General features: G+C 37.5%; 1 protein-coding gene across 7 annotated transcripts in view; it reads left to right on the top strand.

The window, feature by feature from the left end:
- KDM5B (lysine demethylase 5B) overlaps positions 1-20,271 on the top strand; it is a 78,016-nt gene that overhangs the window by 20,639 nt on the left and 37,106 nt on the right. For all 7 annotated transcript variants that reach the window (XM_023632600.2, XM_070255925.1, XM_070255929.1 and 4 more), the window contains 5 exons: positions 10,090-10,167; positions 11,772-11,894; positions 12,557-12,727; positions 17,237-17,371; positions 19,191-19,287. In XM_023632600.2, the coding sequence (XP_023488368.2) occupies positions 10,090-10,167; positions 11,772-11,894; positions 12,557-12,727; positions 17,237-17,371; positions 19,191-19,287 (604 nt within the window). The remainder of the gene's footprint in view (positions 1-10,089; positions 10,168-11,771; positions 11,895-12,556; positions 12,728-17,236; positions 17,372-19,190; positions 19,288-20,271) is intronic.

The following is a 20,271-nucleotide window of genomic DNA, read 5'->3' as shown; positions in this document are numbered from 1 at the left end:
TTTCTGAGTGCGCTCCAGACACATTGTACTAATCTACCATCAGATACATGTTTCCTCACATATTGCTAGTACTGCTGGTACATATATATTTAATCTTTGCTAATCTGATAGGTGAAAACAAGGAGGTCTTGTATATTTCTTGAGTTTCGAGTGATATTGGATGGCAGTCTTTTTTATGATTGACCATTTTTCCTGCTATTAATACAATTTGCCCATTTTTCTGTAAATTGTTAGTCTTTTTTCTTATTTATTGGTATGAGCTCTTTGTAAATTCTAGCATTTTAAAATGCTGTATAGTGACCGGCCCAATGGTGCAGCGGTTAAGTTCGCACATTCCACTTCTTGGCGGCGGCCCGGGGATCGCCCGTTCAGATCCCGGGTGAGGATATGGCATCGCTTGGCAAAAAGCCATGCTGTGGTAGGCATCCCACGTATAAAGTAGAGGAAGATGGGCATGGATGTTAGCTCAGGGCCAGTCTTCCTCAGCAAAAAGAGGAGGATTGGCAGTAGTTAGCTCAGGGCTGATCTTCCTAAAAAAAAACATGCTGTATAATATTCACTATTATAATAATACCATAATAATTATATCTTCTTAATGTAATACTTTAATTAGTTTCATGTATGTATTTTGTTGACTGGGTGACTTGTTTTCTTAGAATAAACTTCTGGATATGAAATTGGGTAAAGGACTATGAACTTCGTTGTATTAACTTTTTCTCTTAATCTGAAATTAATTTATTATTTAATAGATATTATTTAATTTATTTAATATATTTCAGATTGTATTTAAAATGGTTAAGGAAGCAAGAGAAAATCGTCTATAATCTACCACCAAAGACAACCACTGTTAACTTTTTTGCTATGTATCTTTCCAGTGTTTTATTTTTCTCTTGCATAGCCTGTTTTTCTTTTCTTCCTTAACATATATAAGAAAACTCTTTTATAAATGTCAATAAATAGGGCTATACCACAGCAAAATTTGTCTTTTTTTCCTCTGTGTGTGTGTGTGTGTGTGTGTGTGTGTGTGTGAGAGGAAGATCAGCCCTGAGCTAACATCTGTTGCCAGTCTTCCTCTTTTTGCTTGAGGAAGATTGTCACTGAGCCAACATCCGTGCCAATCTTCCTCTGTTTTATGGAGATGCTGCCCCAGTGTGGCTTAAGGAGCTGTGCTTGGTCCGTGCAGATCTGAACCTGCAAACCCTGGGCTGCTGAAATGGAACATGCAAACTTAACCACTGTGCTACTGGGCCGGCCCCTTTCTGTTCTTTTTATTTTGTTAAAATATTAAAATGTACATAATACAAAATTTACCATTGTAACCATTTTAAGGGTGCAATTCAGTGACGTTCAGTACTCTCACAGTGTTGTATAGTCGTCATCAATCACTACCTATTTCTAGAACTGTCTCATTATTCCAAACTGAAACTGTGCACCCATTAACACAGCGTAATTTTTATACCTTTACTATCCCCTTATTCTGGACATTTGTTTCCAGTTTTGTCCACTTTTAGGGTAACAGTTCATACATACTTTTCTTGTCTGTGTCCTCTTGAGCAATTCTAAGAACCTGTATACGTTCACCCTGCTATCTGAAAGTAGAGCATGCGTTCCTCTGAAACCTTTTTGTAGGTTGAAATGGTGTAAAGCAAAGAAGCAGTTACTTTCTTGCTAACGGATGCAGAGAATAAATTGAGATGAAGCACAGATGCTCACAGACACAGCTCAGAGCTATGGTGGCTGGATGCTGAGATGCTGAGTATGGTTCCTGGAGAAGGAGCTTGGTGGCTCCACTCTCGCTGCATACTGCTTCTAATACTCCCTGCAAAACACATGCTGAATACTTTTCACTTTTTTTTTTTTTTGTAAAAGTGAAAATCCTCTTGGGATTTTTCTGCGTGCCCCCCCTCCCCACAAGCTTCTGTATATTTTTCTCTTTTTTCCTTTATTTTTTTATTTTAGTGAGGTCATATTGGTCTATAACATTGTGTAATTTCAGGTGTACATATATATCAGTTTTGTATAGACTGCATTGTGCTCACCAATAGTCTAGTTTTTATCCATCACCTTACATATGTGCCCCTTACCCCATTCACCCACCCCTCCACCCTCTTCCCTTCTGGTAACCACTAATCTGTTCTCTTTATCCATGTGCTTATCATGCACATATAAGTGAAATCATGTGTTTGTCTTTCTCTGTCTGACTTATTTCACCTAACATAATATCCTCCAGGTCCATCCATGTTGTTGCAAATGGGATGACTGTCTTTTTTTTATGGCTGAGTAGTATTCCATTGTATGTGTATACCACATCTTCTTTCATTCTTCATTTGATGGGCACTGGGGTTGCTTCCATGTCTTGGCTATTGTGAATAATGCTGCAATGAACATAGGGGTGAATAAGTCTCTTTATATTGTTAATTTCGATTTCTTTGGATAAATACCCAGTAGTGGGATAGCTGGATCATATGGTATTTCTATTTTTAATTTTTTGAGAAATCACCATACTGTTGGTATGCAAACTTATTTTTGTGTGCAATCTGCACCAGTTTGTATTCCCACTAGCAGTGTATGAAAGTTCCCTGTTCTCCACATCCTCTCCAACACTTGTTATTTCTTGTATTGTTAATTATAGCCATTCTGATGGGTGTGAGGTGATATCTCATTGTAGTTTTTATTTGTATTTCCCTAACAGTTAGTGATGTTGAATATCTTTTCATGTGCTTGTTAGCCATCTGTATATCTTCCTTGGGAAAATGTCTGTTTGTGTCCTCTGCCCATTTTTTGATCAGGTGATTTGTTTTTTTGTTGTTGAGTTCTTTATATATTTTGGAAATTAACCCCTTGTTGGATATATGATTTGCAAATATTTTCTCCCACTTGATGGGTTGTCTTTTCGTTTTGTTGATGGTTTCCTTTGCCTTGCCAGAAGCTTTTAAGTCTGATGTAGTCCCATTTGTTTATCTTTTCTTTTGTTTCCCTTGCCTGAATAGATATGGTATTTGAGAAGATGCTGCTAAGACTGATGTCAAAGAGTCTAATGCCTGTATTTTCTTCTAGAAGTTTTACGCTTTCAGGTCTTACCTTCAAGTTTTTAGTCCATTTTGAGTTAATTATTGTGTATGGCAAAAGATAATGGTCTACTTTGATTCTTTTTTTCCTTTAATTTTGTGCTTGCTCCAAAATAACAAATAATTGATGAAATATTTGCTTGAATATTTTTTCTTTCTTTTTATTTATTTTCAATTGAGTTCATAATAGTTTATATCATTGTGAAATTTCACTTGTACATTATTTCTTGTCTGCCATATAAGTGCTCCCTTCACCCCCTGTGCTCACCCCTCACCCCCTTTCTCCTGGTAACCACTGAACTGTTCTCTTTGTCCATGTACTTGTTTATCTTCCACGTATGAGTGAAGTCATGTGTTTGTCTTTCTCAGTCTGGCGTATTTCACTTAGCATGATACCCTCAAGGTCCATCCATGTTGTTGCAAATGGGATGATTTTGTCTTTTTTTTTAAATGGCTGAGTAGTATTCCATTGTATATATATACCACATCTTCTTTATCCAATCATCGTTCGATGGGCACTTGGATTGCTTCCATGTCTTGTCTATTGTGAATCGTGCTGCAGTGAACATAGGGGTACATAGGTCACTTTGGATTGTTGATTTCAAGTTGTTTGGGTAGATACCCAGTGGTGGGATAGCTGGATCATATGGTATTAGTATTTTTTTGAGGAATCTCCATTCTGTGTTCCGTAGTGGCTGCGCCAGATTGCATTCCCACCAGCGGTGTATGAGCCTTCCCTTTTCTCCACGTCCTCTCCAGCATTTGTTATTTTTAGTCTTAGTGATTATAGCCATTGTAGTAGGTGTAGGTGGTATCGTAGTGTAGTTTTGATTTTCATTTCCTTGATAATTAGTGATGTTGAACATCTTTTCATGCGCTTATTGGCCATTTGTATATCTTCTTTGGAAAAATGTCTGTTCATATCCTCCACTCATGTTTTGATCGGGCTGTTTGTTTTTTGTTGTTAAGTTGTGTGAGTTCTTTATATATTATGGAGATTAACAAAGGAAATTCCTTTGTTAATCCCTCTTGTCGGGTATGTGATTCGGAAACATTTTCTCCCAGTTGGTGGCTTGTCATTTCATTTTGTTCATGGTTTCCTTTGCCTTGCAGAAAGAAGCTCCTTAGTCTGATGAAGTCCCACATGTTTACTTTTTTTTTTGTTTCCCTTGTCTGAGAAGACATGGTATTCAAAAGGATCCTTTAAAGTTCGGTGTCAAAGAGTGTACTACCTATATTTTCTTTTAGAAGTTTTATGGGTTGAGGACTTATACCACGCTGTTTTGATTACTGTAGATTTGTAGTAGTATATTTTGAAGCCAGGGATTGTGATGTTTCCAGCTTTGTTCTTTTTTCTCCGGATTGCTTTGGCTATTCAGGATCTTTGTTGTCCATGTAAATTTTAGAGTTCTTTGTTCTATTTCCATGAAGAATGTCATTGGAATTCTGATTGGGATTGCATTGAATCTGTAGATTGCTTTAGGTAATAGGAACATTTTAACTGTTTATTCTTCCAATCCATGAGCATGGAATATCTTTCTATTTCTTTATGTCTTCTTTGATTTATTTCAATTATCTCTTATACTTTTTAGTGGTCTTTTCCCTCCTCCGTTAAATTTATTCCTAGGTATTTTATACTTTTTGTTGAGATTGTAAGTGGGATTGTATTCTTGACTTTTTGCTAGCTTGTTATTAGTGTATAGGCATGCAACTCATTTTTGTAAGTTATTTGTACCCTACAACTTTGATGTAGTTGTTGATTATTTCTAATAGCTTCTGGTGGTTTCTTTAGGGTTTTCTATATATAGAATCATGTCATCTACAAACAGAGTTTTACTTCTTTCTTTCCAGTGTGGATATCTTTTATTTCTTTGTCTTGCGTAATTCCTCTGGCCAAAATGTCTAGTAGTCTTGAATAAGAGTTGTGAGAGTGGGCAGGCACCCTTGTCTTGTGCCTGTTTTGAGAGGGATGGCTTTCAGTTTTTCGCCATTGAATATGATGTTGGCTGTGGGTTTCTCATATATGGCCTTTGTTATGTTGAGTTACTTTCCTTCTGTACCCATTTTATTGAGAGTTTTTTTTTTTTTTATCGTAAATGGATGTTGGATCTTGTCAAATGGTTTCTCTGCATCTGTTGAGATGATCGTGTGATTTTTTTCCTCATTTTGTTCATCTGGTGTATCACATTGATTGATTTGCAGATGATGGACTATCTCTGTATCCCTGGTATAAATCCCACTTGATCATGCTGTATGATCTTTTTGATGTATTGTTGTATTTGGCTTGCCAGTATTTTGGGGGCTGGCCCAGTGGTGCAGCAGTTAAGTTTGCACGTTCTGCTTTGGCGGCCGGGGTTCACAGGTTCAGATCCCAGGTGTGGACATGGCACTGCTTGTCAGCCATGCTATGGTAGGCATCCCACATATAAAGTAGAGGAAGATGGGCATGCATGTTAGCTCAGGGCCAGTCTTCCTCAGCAAAAAGAGGAGGGTTGGCAGCAGATGTTAGCTGAGGGCTAATCTTCCTCAAAAAAAAAAAAATTTGTTGAAGATTTTTGCATCTATGTTCATCAGCAGTATTGGCCTGTAATTTTCCTTCTTTGTGTCCTTGTCTGGCTTTGGGATCAGGGTGATGTTGGCCTCCTAGAATGTGTTAGGAAGTGTTCCATCTTCATCCATTTTTGGGGAATAGTTTGAGAAGGATAGGTATTAAATCTTCTTTGAATGTTGGGTAGAATTCTTCAGAGAAGCCATCTTGTCCTGTACTTTTATTTTGGGGGAGGTTTTTGATTACTGTTTCAATCTTTTTACTTGTGATTGGTCTATTCAGATTCTCTATTTCTTCTTGGTTCAGTTTTGGGAGGTTATATGAGTCTAAAAATTTATGTTTCTTCTAGCTTGTCCAATTTGTTGGCATATAGTGTTTCATAGTATTCTCTTATAATCCTTTGTATTTCTTTGGTATCCATTGTAATTTCTCCTCTTTTGTTTCTCATTTTATTTATCTGAGCTTTCTCTTTTATTTTTCTTAGTCTGGCTACAGTTTTCTCAATTTCGTTTATCTTCTCAAAGAACCAGCTCTTAGTTTCATTGAGACTTTCTACTGTCTTGGTTTAAATTTCATTTATTTTTGCTCCAATTTTTATTATTTCCCTCTCTCTGCTGATTTTGGGCTTTGTTTTTTCTTCTTTTTCTAATTCTGTTAGGTGTAGTTTAAGATTACTTATTTGAGATTTTTCTTGTTTGTTAAGGTGGGCCTGTATTGCTATGAATTTCCCTCTTAGGCCTGCTTTTGCTTCATCCTATATGAATTGGTGGCATATTTTCATTTGGCTCCAGATATTTTTTGATTTCTCCTTTAATTTCTTCAATGATCCATTAGTGGGTCAATAGCATCTTGTTTATTCTCCACATATTTGTCACTTTTCTAGCTTTTTACTTGTAGTTGATTTCTAGTTTCATAGCATTATCGTTGGAAAAGATGCTTGATATGATTTCAGTCTTCTTACACTTACTGAGGCCTGCCTTTTTCCCCAGAATATGGTCTATTGTTGAGAATGTTCCATGCGCACTTGAGAAGAATGTTTATTCTTCTGTTTTTGGATGGAGTGTTCTATATATGTCTATTAAGCCCATCTGGTCTAGTTTTTCATTTAATTCCACTGTTTCCCTGTTGACTTTCTGTCTGGATGATCTATTCATTGATGTAAGTGGGGTGTTAAGGTCCCCTACTGTTATTGTCTTGTTATCTTGTTATCTCCTTTTAGATTTATTAATAGTTGCTTTATGTACTCTGGTGCTCCTGTGTTGGGTGCATATATGTTTATAAGTATTATGTCTTGTTGATGGAGAATCCCTTTTTTATCATTATATACTGCCCCTCTTTGTCTCTCATTGCCTGTTTTATCTTGAAGTCTACTTTGTCTGATATAAGTATGACAACACCTGCTTTCTTTTGTTTGCTGTTAACTTGGAGTATCCTTTTCCATCCCTTCCCTCTAAGCCTGTGTTTATCTTTAGAGCTGAGATGTGTCTTGTTTCCAGAAGGCAGCATATTCTTGGGTCTTGTTCTTTAATCCATCCCGCCACTGTGAGTTATTTCTTTGGAGAATTCAATCCATTTACATTTAGAGTGATTATTGATATATGAGGGTTTAATGCTACCATTTTGTCACTCGTTTTCCTGTGGTTCTGCATTTCCCTTGTTTTTTGTCCCATGTATTTTGGACTGTCAATTCAGTTTGGTAGTTCTCTGTGATGGTTTTCTCACTTTTCTCTTATTTAATCATTTGTGTCTCTGTTTTGATTATTTTAGTGGTTACCATGAGGTTTGTATAAAAAATCTTGTAGATGAGATAGTCCATTTTCTGATATCCTCTTATTTCCTTAGACTAAGCTGGTTCCATTTCATGCCTCTTCCCCTTTAAGTTGTTGTTGTCATAAGTTAGTCCATCTTGTGTTGTGAGTTTGTGGTTAAAATGGTGAGATTTATTTTTTTTTGATGTTCTCCTTCCCTTTATCTTTATTGTTATAATTGTTTGCTAGCCTGTTCTGATAGAGAGCTGCAATTTTCTGATTTTCCCTGCCCATTTATCTCCTTGCTCAAGGCTTTGTAAACACCCCTCCCTACCCACCATTTCTTTTCAGGTATGAGGACTTTGTTGAGCATTTCTTGTAGTGGAGGGGTCTTGTGGCAATGAACTCCCTTAGCCGTTATTTATCTAGGAAAGTTTTTATTTCTCCATCATATTTGAAGGATACTTTTGCTGGATAGAGTATTCTTGGCTGAAAGTTTTTGTCTTTCAGGATTTTTAATATATCATTACACTCTCTCCTAGCCTGTATGGTTTATGCTGAGAAATCCACTGAAAGCCTGATAGGGGTTCCTTTGTAAGTTATTTTCTTCTGTCTTGCTGCCCTTAATATTTTTACTTTGTCATTGACTTTTGCTAGCTTTACTACTATAAGCCTTGGAGAAGGTCTTTTTACATTGACATAATTAGGAGTTTTATTAGCTTCTTTACATGTATTTCCAGTTTGCTCCCTAGGTTTGGGAAGTTTTCAGCTATTATTTTTTTGAACAAGTTTTTGGCTCCATTCTCCTTCTGTTCCCCCTCTGAAATGCGTGTTATCCTTATGTTGCATTTCTTAATTGAGTCGGATATTTCCTGAATTTCTTCATTTCTCTCCTCCTCTATCTGAAGCATTTTTATATTTCTTCCTCCGGACTGCTAATTCTGTCCTCTATAATATCAGTTCTATTATTCAGGGGGTCTAGATTTTTCCTTGTCTCATCCATAGTGTTTTTTATCTTCAACATTTCTCATTGGTTTTTCTTTACAGTTTCAGTCTGTTTTGTAAGGAATTCCCTTGTTCATTAATATTGTTCCTGATTTCCTCAAAGTGTCTATCTGTATTTTCTGGTAACTCATTGAGTCTTTTTATGATAGCTATTTTGAATTCTCTGTCATTTAGATTGTAAATATCTGTGCCTTCAGGGTTGATTTCTGGGTGCTTGTCATTTTCCTTCTGGTCTGGAGTGTTAATGTATTTCTTTGTACTGTTTGGTGCCATGGGTTTGTGCCTTCACAGTGATAGTATCTGGTCACAACTTCCACCTGCCACCACTGGGGGGAGGTGTCAGAAACTGTGTATTCTGAGCCCATAGTGATCCCTGGCGTCTGTGCCTGTCCTTTGGAATCTATGCTGACAGGGCCTGTCTGCGATTACCGGTTCACTTGGTCACAGCTGCTGCTTTTCTAACCTGTGTGCAGGTGCTCTGGCTGCCTGGCTGAGCTGGGGTGCCGGGTGGGGGGCGGGGTGCCTTCTTTCACCTGCATGATCCTGGGGGTGTTCTCACTCTGCCCTCCCTATCTGCTCTTTTAGGGTGCTGGCTTCATGAAGACACCCCCCAATAGCTTAGTCTCCTCTGTGTGAAGCTTTCCCATGGATTGTGAGGGAACTTGGAGAGGGTGGGTGTTGCTGTGGAGAGCCGCCCCTCCTGCCTCTTTTTTCGGAGCTGTGCACAGTACACACTCTGGATTGCTGCCATTGAGGTGGGACAGGAGATGCCCTTATCTCCTTCCACTTCCTGCCAGGGGTCCAGCACCTCCACCTTCAGACGTATGGGTGCGTGGGTCTCTCTGATGTCTGTTGTGTTGTGCAAATGTCCTCTGTTGGTTTATGAATGTCCTTTTCGTTATGTCTTGGGGAGGGAGTCTAAGGCAAGAGCTTACTCCACCATTATGCTGATGTCACTCCAAGGATGATGGTTTTTTTTTGATTGGCAGCAGTTGTTAGGTCAGGTGCGAATCTTTTTTTTTTTCCCTCCTTCTTCCCAAATGCCCGCAGTACACAGTTGTATATTCTAGTTGTGGGTGCCTCTGGTTGTGCTATGTGGGATACCACCACAGCATGCCTGATGAGCGGTGCCATGTCTGTGGGCAGGATCTGAACTGGTGAAACCCTGGGCCACCGATGCGGAGTGCATGAACTAAACCACCCAGCCATGGGGCCAGCCCCAAGGATGATTTTTAAAATTGGTTTTGGTTGTCAGTTTTTTTCTTTTCCCTCCACAGAAGAACTTATCCTCAATTTTATAGTACAAGTTAATGTAACTAGAAGGTTACGTGTGTAAACATAGTTTGCAGATAACTTGACATTATTACATATAGCTATTGTGTAAAAAGAGGGGTATTTCTATGGAATAGAGGAGTCAAAGTCTTTTTTGCCCAGGTCATTGATTTTACAGTAGAGGTTGAGGCTCAGTGACAGTGCTCGATTGGAAGGATGTGAGTTAGGGGTGTCTGCAGGATATATCATTTATTTGGGTAAGGGTGGTTATACACATTCTGCTGTTCTGGTAGAGTAAAGGTTGAGAAACTATTACCCTATGTTCTGTTTTGTTTGAGTGGTTAGAGATGATACACACTTTACTTAACTGGAGTTTTCATCATAAAACAATTTTTTAAATGTTGGGATTATTAAATTCTTCTAATAAAAGCTTTTGCTTCTCCACTAGGATTGGCAGCCACCATTTGCATGTGATGTTGACAAACTTCATTTTACTCCACGTATCCAGAGGCTGAATGAATTGGAGGTAATGTCTTAACTACTATTCTGGTTGCCTGTATTCTGGAGGAACCTTCTTTGAAGAGGTTCTCTCACAAATCTAGTGGTTTTAGTGAAGCTAAAATATTGCCAATACTTTATAATCAAGGTAAAACAAATGGCAATAAGGCCTTTGCAGGAAACCAAATTTCAGTAAAAACTCTTAATTTTGCCAATCGTTTTTGGCCAGTTAATTCATTTAAATCCTTATGAAATTTAGGTGGCAGTCACTAGAATTTAGGTCTTGAAAGGGATGTACTTTGAGAACCATCCAATCGAAAAGATTCTCCAGCTTTACTTTTCTTCCAAATATATAACTTCACTTAGATTTAATAAGGTACTTTAATTTCCCGAGGAGGAGTGAGGAATACAGAGGATTCTCTAGAAAAGAGGTAGTGTTTCTTCAGTCTTTACTGAAATCCTAAAGCATAAGGTGAATAAGGCTTGGGTATTGGTAACATAGAGGTAGGTTGTTTACATTAATGTTTTGCTAGTCTGATTTTCGTGTTGAACCATATTTTGTTTTTCTATGCTAAACCAAATATTTTCAACTTAAATGGAACATATATCCACTGGAATTCTGTTGTCATTGGTGGTAGTAGCATTTAGTGTCTGTATTTTCAAGTATTTCAATGTATTTTTGAGTTAAGCTTGAAAGATAGGAGATGGGTACTAATTTTGAGGTCTTAGAATGTGGTTGGGAACATCTGGACGTTGATCTCAGTTTGGGTCTTGTGCAAGATAAAACTTCTAAAACCATCTGACTTATATTTTACAAGGAGGGGAAAGAAAAATGACAAAAATTTTTAAATGACTTGTAGATGATAGAAATAATCTGTTAAAGGAATACCCTTTAGAAAGTTTCCCTGATTTCCTGTTATCTTTATGCTATCAGGACTTAAGAAAATTGATATAGAATCACTATTGTAAACCTGTTTTTAGATTTGTGATTCAGCAAATAAGGAAATTGGTACTTGGGGAGCACAGACAGGCCTTTAAAATATCCAAATTGTAGAGACTGGCCCCGTGGCGTAGCGGTTAAGTTTGTGTACTCTTCTTGGACAGCCTGGGGTTTGCCAGTTCGGATCTCGGGTGCAGACCTACACACCACTCATCAAGCTGTGCTGTGGCGGCATGCCACATACAGAATAGAGGAAAATTGGCAGAGATGTTAGCTCAGGGACAGTCTTCCTCACACTCAGAAAAAATAATAAAATACCCTAATTGTAAAAAGACCAAGGGAGGCGTCCAGAAGCTTGCTTGTCAGATAGTTTTAACGAATAACACAAAATTCTGCTTATAGTACTTCTTAAATGAAGCATCTTTCAGAGTTCCTGCTTATGTTATGGGAGGCTTACTGAGTGTTTAACTCCTAGCCTGGCACGTGGTATTGGCTAAATTAAGTTTTTGTTGTGTTAACGTATAATTATTTGACCAGCTTTATTTTGTATGTTTTTGGCAGCTTCTCTCTTGAATTGGGAAGTGGCATTGCACTTAAATTATTCTCAGAATGAAAATATCACATGCACAGGTAATAGGCAAGAACTTTAAAATAAGCTAGGTAAGATTAAAACTCAATTCTTTGTCATTTAGGCTCAGACTCGTGTAAAATTGAATTTCTTGGACCAGATTGCAAAGTACTGGGAGTTACAGGGTAGTACTCTGAAAATTCCACATGTGGAGAGGAAGATCTTGGACTTATTTCAACTTAATAAGGTAAAGGCTAATGCCCATCTCTCTCATTTAATAATCTTTCTGATAGCATGAATTTGATCTTCTTTGCCTTACGAAGAAACTTAGTGTTTGAAATATGTGAAAAGAAATTTTCTGTTCAGTCTTGTAAGTCTTGTAGTCTTGTAAGATACTCCTTTCTATTTTATTACAGATAAGACAGTTGAGGCTCAGGGAGAAAATTGACCAAGCTGAAAAGACTGTGTCATAATTCAGTACCTTAACTTAAGGTTCACTTCAATCTGAAGCCTGCATACTTTCCACCAAACATACCACCATCCTGCCTACTCCTTATCTCATGGAGATTTTTAAGGATCATTGAGTTGGACTAAGTACTAGGATGCTTTCTTTATTAGAGATTTAATTGTTAATCTAGTTCTTCCTTCCAGAAAATCTTGACTGCTTTGGGGAACTCAGAAGTAGCTTTTGGGGAGTAGAAAAATGTTTTTGCTGCCGAAAGCAATTTTAATTTTCTAGCATAAAAGTAATAGTACATGTATATTTTCTTTTGACTTGGAAAGTGTATTTTTAAAAGATTACCACAGCCAAGAACATTTAGGTCTTGGAGTTACATACCTAGGCACGATGGATTTACAAGTAATTTCCCCATAGGTGTGTCTCATTTCTTTTGCCATTTTATTTAACAGTTAGTTGCAGAAGAAGGTGGATTTGCAGTGGTTTGCAAGGATAGAAAGTGGACCAAAATTGCCACCAAGATGGGTTTTGCTCCTGGCAAAGCTGTCGGTTCCCATATCAGAGGGCATTATGAGCGAATCCTCAACCCCTACAACTTATTCCTGTCTGGAGACAGTTTGAGAGTGAGTATTGGGGCCAGGCTTAACCTGTTTTACTTCACTGCTTATTGGTACACTGTGTTTTAGGGGGAATGAAAAAGCCTTTATTATGTGTGAAGGACATTGGTTAGAAGACTTTGGTCAATTTTTCCTCTGATGTTTTGGTTGTTCTGTTTTGAGAGCAGCCATACTTAGAAGTTTGTTTTTAGAATGAATGAGACTGTAGAGGAAATAACCTTTTTGCTGTCAAAAGCTGAAATCTATATCAACTTCACTATAGATGTTTCTTCCTTACAACAAGGAGTTGGTTATTATCTACTTTTATGGGTTATGCTTTTGCATTCATTTACTATTTAAAGTGTATTCCTAGTTGTCACATGAAGGTACAAGATGTGAAATACTTGTCTTCTAGTTCTCTTGCCAGCTGAGATCTCCAAGGAGATTTTCAGATGGAATGTTGATATTGGTAAAGGTTGAGGGATTTAATAATGCTGGAAAATTGAGGGATCCCTTTTCTGATAGTTTCTGTGTAGCCATGTTTGTTTCCTTACAAAGATGGTACTTGCCAAAATGTTCAGATAAAAACTTTCGTTCTAATTAAAGTAAAACAATATGAGAAAAACCTCCCACTTATTTCACGGCCCTGGTAGAAAGAAGAATGTCATACTTCATTTACACCTTTTTAGTTACTCTTAGAGTAGTGAGCCCTATAATTTTAAGAATTGTCACTGCGCTATAGAGGGGTAGGAAGATGATAGAGTTTCAGAGGGTAAACTGCTAATCAAAACTCTGTCTTGATATTATAGACATACCATCTGTAATGCTTAAATCCTAAAGATTTTTGTAGCATTGTGTTTTTCTTCCCTCTCTTCTTCTTGATTCCAGGTGAGTTTTCTTTTCAGTCTAGAAAAATATAACAAATCTAATATTCAGAAAGTTGAGGGGTTCTTTTTTTGTTTTTTGGGTTTTTTTTAATGTATGTTGTGTGACTGTTTAATGAGCCTGTGGATGAAATTGTTTAGAATGCTGTATGTGGAACCTTTATGCCTCTGTTTTAGAATCAGACTTAGAGATCCAGTTGTCCACAATAGATTTTCCCCTTATTGACCTTTTTTCTCTGTATGGGAGTTACAGTGAATAAAGGGAAAGAGAGAATCTCCCTGTTTTATGGCTTGCGACATTTTAGAAACACCTCGTCTCCATCTTCAGAGGGGCAGTGTAGTTTCATAGTTGAAAAACATGTAAACATTTATACGGAGTCTGAAAAGAACAGGTATTTAAAGATACCCTTTACAAGCATTACATCCACAGCACAGATAAATATCTGTTGAGGGGCCTCCTATGTGCCAAGCATGTTCTAGGCACTGATATCTATTCACTGTAAAAAGTTTCAAAACAAAGGAAAGGGGCAAGCCTGTGGCGTGGTGGTGAAGTTCTGCTCTCTGCTTTGGGGGCCCAGGTTCGTGGGTTCGGATCCCAGCATGGACCTACACACCACTCGTTAAGTCATGCTGTGGTGGTGTCCCACATACAGAATCGAGGAAGATGGGCACAGATGTTAGCTCAGCAAAGATCTTCCTCAAGCAAAAAGAGGAAGATTGGCAACAGATACTACCTCAGGGCCAATCTTCCTCACCAAAAAAAAAACCCCCATGGGGCCAAGCCCGGTGGCACAGTGGTCAGGGGCACAGGTTCCACTTCGACAGCCGAGGGTTCACCAGTTCGGATCCTGGGTGCAGACATGGCACTGCTTGGCAGACCGTGCTGTGGTGGGTGTCCCACATGTAAAGTAGAGAAGATGGGCATGGATGTTAGCTCAGGGCCAGTCTTCCTCAGCAAGAGAGGAGGAGTGACAGCACATGTTAGTTCAGGGCTAATCTTCCTCAAAAAACACAAAACCCCACAAACTAACAAAGGAAAGCATGATGAAAATAAAATCACTCGTAATCCTCTTACCTGTTTTTTTTTTTTTTCCAAGGTTGTCTTTATGCATATGTACGCAAATTGGGAGTGTCTTCTTCATATGCAGTATTGTAGCTTGCTTTTTTCCTACTTAACATATCATGAGCATTTGCTATGTCATTTAATATTTTTGAAGATAGAGTTTTTAATGACTCTGTGGCATTCCATTTTTATTGCCAGACCTTGATTTCTCCTTGACTTTTGATTTTTAGGTTGGCTCCATTTTTTTAAAAATTTTAATACTATGATGGGCGTTCTTTTGTATGTAAATTTTTATGCCTGTTTAGTTTTGAAAATAATTTTTACAGGAAATGAGAATTGGAATACATATATTTTAAACAAGAATGGGAAACAGCAATGAGATACCACTACACACCTACTAGAATGGCCAAAATTCAGAACACTAACAAAACCAAATGCTGGCAAGGATGTGGAGCAACAGGAACTCTTTCATTGTTGGTGGGAACCAAAATGGTACAGCCACTTTGGGAGACAGTTTGGTGCTTTCTTAGAAAATTAAACATACTCTTACCTTGCCATACAATCCAGCAATCATATTCCTTGGTGTTTACCCAGGGGAGTTGAAAACTTACGTCCACACAAAAGCCTGCACATGGATGTGCAGCTTTATTAAAAAAAAGCAGCTTTATTATTCGTAATTGCCAAAACTTGAAAGCAACCCGGTTTCTCAAAGGTTAAAATTAATGAATCTGTACCTGATAGCATTAGATATAAAACAAACACCTCAGGTATGTGTTTTGAACTGAGGTTTGGAAAAAAATAATAAAGCTCTTCATATGTATTCTGAAAAGCTTCTGAGCTTGATTTTACCTTAAGCCTCTAACATCCTTATAGAACCAAGCAGACCATAGATTATGGAAACATTTAGACTAGTCGGAGATAGGGACCACATATATAATATCTGCATTTCTGATGATCCACTTAATAAAATTTGTCATTCAGCTCAATTTATGTCTCCACAGTCACACATACTGTTAGGTCTCAAACAGAAAGTTCATATAATACATTAAAAGAAGTTAATTTAGATGATGGACAGGTTTTATTCCCATCTGCATGATTTCATTCAACATACTCTAAATGTTCAATGGAGGACTTATTTACAGAATGGAGAGTGATATCCCTTACTAATTAAGTTAACATTTCCAGATCATATCGATGTATAGGTTTAATTAGAATGAGCAGAATATTTAATATTTGTAAGTTGTTGTACCAGTGGTAAATTCATTACTGATGAAGTATCTTTATAGTATATCGTATTTCTTAAATGTTAGAAGTAGATTTTGTTAGGTGGTTGTTCTATATTTTCTTTTATCCTTCCCCCATTTTCTGGATTCTTTCTTTAAATGTTATGAGGAAGGAGCCAGTCTTGTTAGTGAGACTGTCTGGTAGTAATGGTGCCCAAAGAGCCAAGAGTTCTGGAAGGTTGTTATTTCAATGTATCTTATTCCAAGTATAGACGATATAATATACCCTGAGTATTACATTTTGGAACCTGCTTTTAAAGATGCTTCTTGTGATGTATGTATGTCCTCTTCTGAAGGGGTAGTACTTACTTGAAGTTCCTATTGGATTCAGTGCTGATATTTTGTTGTCACTCTGTTTTGGTATATTAGCATTAGATACCCTCTTTCAGCCAGCTTAGAATCAAACTAAAAAGAAAAATCAAAGCAAGAAGAGACTCTTGTCTGATCAGCACCAAAGTTATTGCTGTGGGCTACCTATTAGCTTTGGCCTTCTGAGTTAGACTTTGTGGGAATATGTTGAAGTAAATGGGAGAATATGTCGAACTAATAAGGGAGAATAGTCGAATGACTTTTTTTCTCAACTCAGATGATATCTTTGGATAACAGAACATTGTTAGTTAGGTTTAAAACTATAGGATTGTCAAATTTAGAAAACCTATTAGATTCCCTATTTTATTACTTCTAAACACTTTTTAAAAAATGAGATATGTTTAATATGGAAGGTTATTTGGGGAACTTATAAAGGGCCTTCCTAACAGATTGAGTCTTCAATTAATTGACAGTTTCAAGCAGGGGAGAATTGCAGCTGCTCCTTGGGCGTTCCTGGAGCCTGCTGTGGCCTATTGTAATCTGATGACATCAACAATTAAATAAATTTAAGCAGCACCATTCACCTGCTGAAAGTATTTTTTAAGCTAGTGTGGGTGTGATAGATTGGTAACTGCAGACTTTTTTTTTTTTAAGATTTTATTTTTTTTCTTTTTCTCCCCAAAGCCCCCCGGTACATAGTTGCATATTCTTCGTTGTGGGTGCCTCAGCGTGGTTTGACGAGCAGTGCCATGTCCGCACTATTAGCTTTGAACCAACGAAACACTGGGCCGCCTGCAGTGGAGCGCGCGAACTTGACCACTCGGCCATGGGGCGAGCCCCACAGACTTATTTTTGTGTTAGTTTAGATTTTAAAAATTGCTGACCTGTTATGTATCTATGTAAATAATTGTAAAATATACCTTGCACAAATCCAGTGAAATTCTCTAAGATTAACAAAAGAGAGAAATTCATGAGTACAATTGTATTTTATTTCTAGTGTCTGCAGAAGCCAAACCTGACCACAGACACAAAGGACAAGGAGTACAAACCCCACGATATTCCCCAGAGGCAGTCTGTGCAGCCTTCGGAAACATGCCCCCCAGCCCGACGAGCAAAACGCATGAGAGCAGAGGTGAGATGATCAGACAGCATTCCCGAGCCCTAGTACTAATGTCTGTCTGACACTGGATTTCTCTTACGTGTATACTTTTCATAGCTTTGAACCTTGTTAACCTCTCAGAGGGATGCTGTGTGTATTCTAACTTTTACACTTGGGCAAATTGTGCTGTCAAAGGAATATAAGGAATCGAAGACGTTTATGGTGTCTGGACAGACAGCTTCTTAACTATTACCATTCAGAGCCTTAGGAAGAAGAGGCCATCATTGTGGTGGTGTTTGGTTTGCCTGTTACCCTCATGAAGTTAAGCAGTGTTTATTGGGGATTAAGACTAGGAGATATGAAACTGAGGAGATTTTTGCAGAAAAGAATAATTTTTTAAATATAGAGGTTAGAAGATAATGAAACCTGTTTTTCTCTGGCTTCCTAAAAACGAGTATGGAGTCTATGGCAAACATTTATTCTAAGACAGAAAATAATCAGGCAGCATGTTGGTGGGGGCACTGAATATATAAGATGAAGGTGAAACTTGAGGGAAGATCAGGATGGAGTGAAAGACTGATACGAAGGACAGTTTTCTTTTTAAGATTTTTCTGCTCTGACAGGTGTCCCCTGGGAAAGGGAGAAGAATCTTTTCCCAGTTACCTTGTTCCTATTCAGAGATGCGAAGGTTCTGGGTTCCTGCCTTGCTTGATGGGCATATGTTAGGAATTAGGAATTCCTATATAGGAATTAATATATTAGGGACAATTTAGAGCTGGGAAGTCTCATTGCCTTAATTGGGTTTCTAAATCAATCTGTCGTTATTTAATAATTATTGGTGAGGATGAAGAAAAATAAGCCATTTTATTTTCTGAGGAGATGCATAAATAAGGGAATTGTCTTTCACTTAGGGAATTTGGCAATATGAAAAAATCTAGTGACTCCATTTTTCTGAATTGAGGCTTCCTCAGAATGGAAAAATACGGCTGTTTGAAGCCCCATAAGCATGCTTCAAGTTCACTAGTCTAAGAAACAATTCTTGTTTGATCTTTAAATGTGTAAGACATGCCCTAATGCTGGGGATGCCTAGGTTTGCCTTGATGACGTATAATCATGATGATGTCTCCTCGAAAGAAATTCTTTTAGCAGTGGACATCTTGAATATATGTGCAGGGAAAAATGATGAAGTTCCACAGATACTGAAGTGTTACAGACTCCAAAACTTGTTTTGCTTTACTAGTAAGTATTAGCACTTCAAGAAACAATGGAAACTGAGACTGGCTTTAGATGCCCTCAATGATAAGGGAATCCTTAACAATTTAGTATTGTTAGAAGAGTAGTTTGTAATAACGCTTTACTAAAAGAATCGATAGAAAATAATTGTGGAAGCTGAGTTTTTCATCAGTGCTGGCAGACTTTGGAAGAAGCCAGCAAACTCTTACAGGCTAATGAAATTATGATATGTATATAACTTTATGATTTGGCTTAGTGATGACTGAATAAAGTCTAAGATGTATAGATGAGAACTGAGAAGCTTCTAGAAGGAGAATAAAAGCTTTTCCCAGTTTGAGTAGTAACACTTCCATAATTTGTTCCTAATCCTTTGACTTTTCCCTATTTTTTTACCTATTGAAATGAAGAATACCCTTGCAACTTCTAAGATTTCTCATTCATTCCTTGAATAATAATTTTAAGTGAGCTCTCTCCTGTAAGGGGAGAGAGAAGTATGTTTTGAATGCTTATCAATAGAGATGATTTATAAGATTATAGTCACCTTGAGATTCAAATTGGATTTTAGAAGTTTTCTTTCTTTTTAAAGGAAATATTCATGTATATGACAATTTTTTTAAAGGCCATGAATATTAAAATAGAGCTGGAAGAGACAACAGAAGCCAGAACTCATAACCTGAGACGTCGAATGGGTTGTCCTACTCCAAAATGTGAAAATGGTAAGAAAGTTTATCCACAAATAGGGAAGAAGTAAACAATAAGTAATAAAAAATAATTATTCATTTATTAATTAAGAGAACATTTGAGCAGCTGTTACATACTAGTCAAGGGGTTGGGCCTTGAGAAATAAAATTGTGATATATTAATGTCCTTGTTCTCATAGTTGAGTTACCAGTAGGAGAGGAAAACAGATGACTATATGACTATTAGAAATGTGATTTAGTTTCTTTACTGTCACTAGTTGCTACTTTGAAATTTGATTCAGTAGCATTCATAGAAAAGAAGTGATTTGTGAAAAGCATAGATGCCTTTTACTGAGTGTGTGATAGGTTTATTTCAGACACAACAGGCAGACTTACTTTCTGAATCTGAATTTTAGTTCATAATTGCTTGCTTGGTTATTGCTTGATGTCAGTCACTGGTTTGGGACTCTGTTAAGAGAAATCCTATATCCATATAGGCAGGCACATGCAAATGAAGTTATTAAAATTGGCTCTTCTTGGTGATTGGTGAGTTAGTGGAAGGGCAGCACAATGTAGTGGAAAGTAGACTGATTTTTAAAAACACAGATCTGAATCTGAATCCTGGTTCAGATTTAGTTGTATGACTTGAGAGATATTTCTTGACTTCTTTTAATGTCGGTTTCCTTACCTTTGAAATGGATTTGTTGCAAAAGATTAATTAATGTATGGAAAGCGTTTAGCATGATCCGTACCACAGGACAGTTCATTAATTGATAGCCAGCGTTTTGGCCCAAATTCTCAGTCTTTGGAACCAGGAACTTGGAGAGGTAAATAATCGTAGATCATGGGACAGATAGTCTGTAATGTGGAAGAGGAGCAGTTGGTGAGTTGTCAGTCTCTCACAGTCAAAATGAAAAAAAACTTGCTTTCATCAGTGTATGTTGTCGTCTTAAGAAGACTGTGTCTTCAGCACCTATTTTAAAAGCATGGAAACCTGAGCAGCATCTCCAGAAGTACCCA

The sequence above is a fragment of the Equus caballus genome, chromosome 30 (genome assembly GCF_041296265.1).
Source record: "Equus caballus isolate H_3958 breed thoroughbred chromosome 30, TB-T2T, whole genome shotgun sequence".
Lineage (NCBI taxonomy): Eukaryota > Metazoa > Chordata > Mammalia > Perissodactyla > Equidae > Equus > Equus caballus.
The sequence above is the reverse complement of the archived record's forward strand: the minus strand, read 5'-3'. Positions and strand labels throughout refer to the sequence as shown.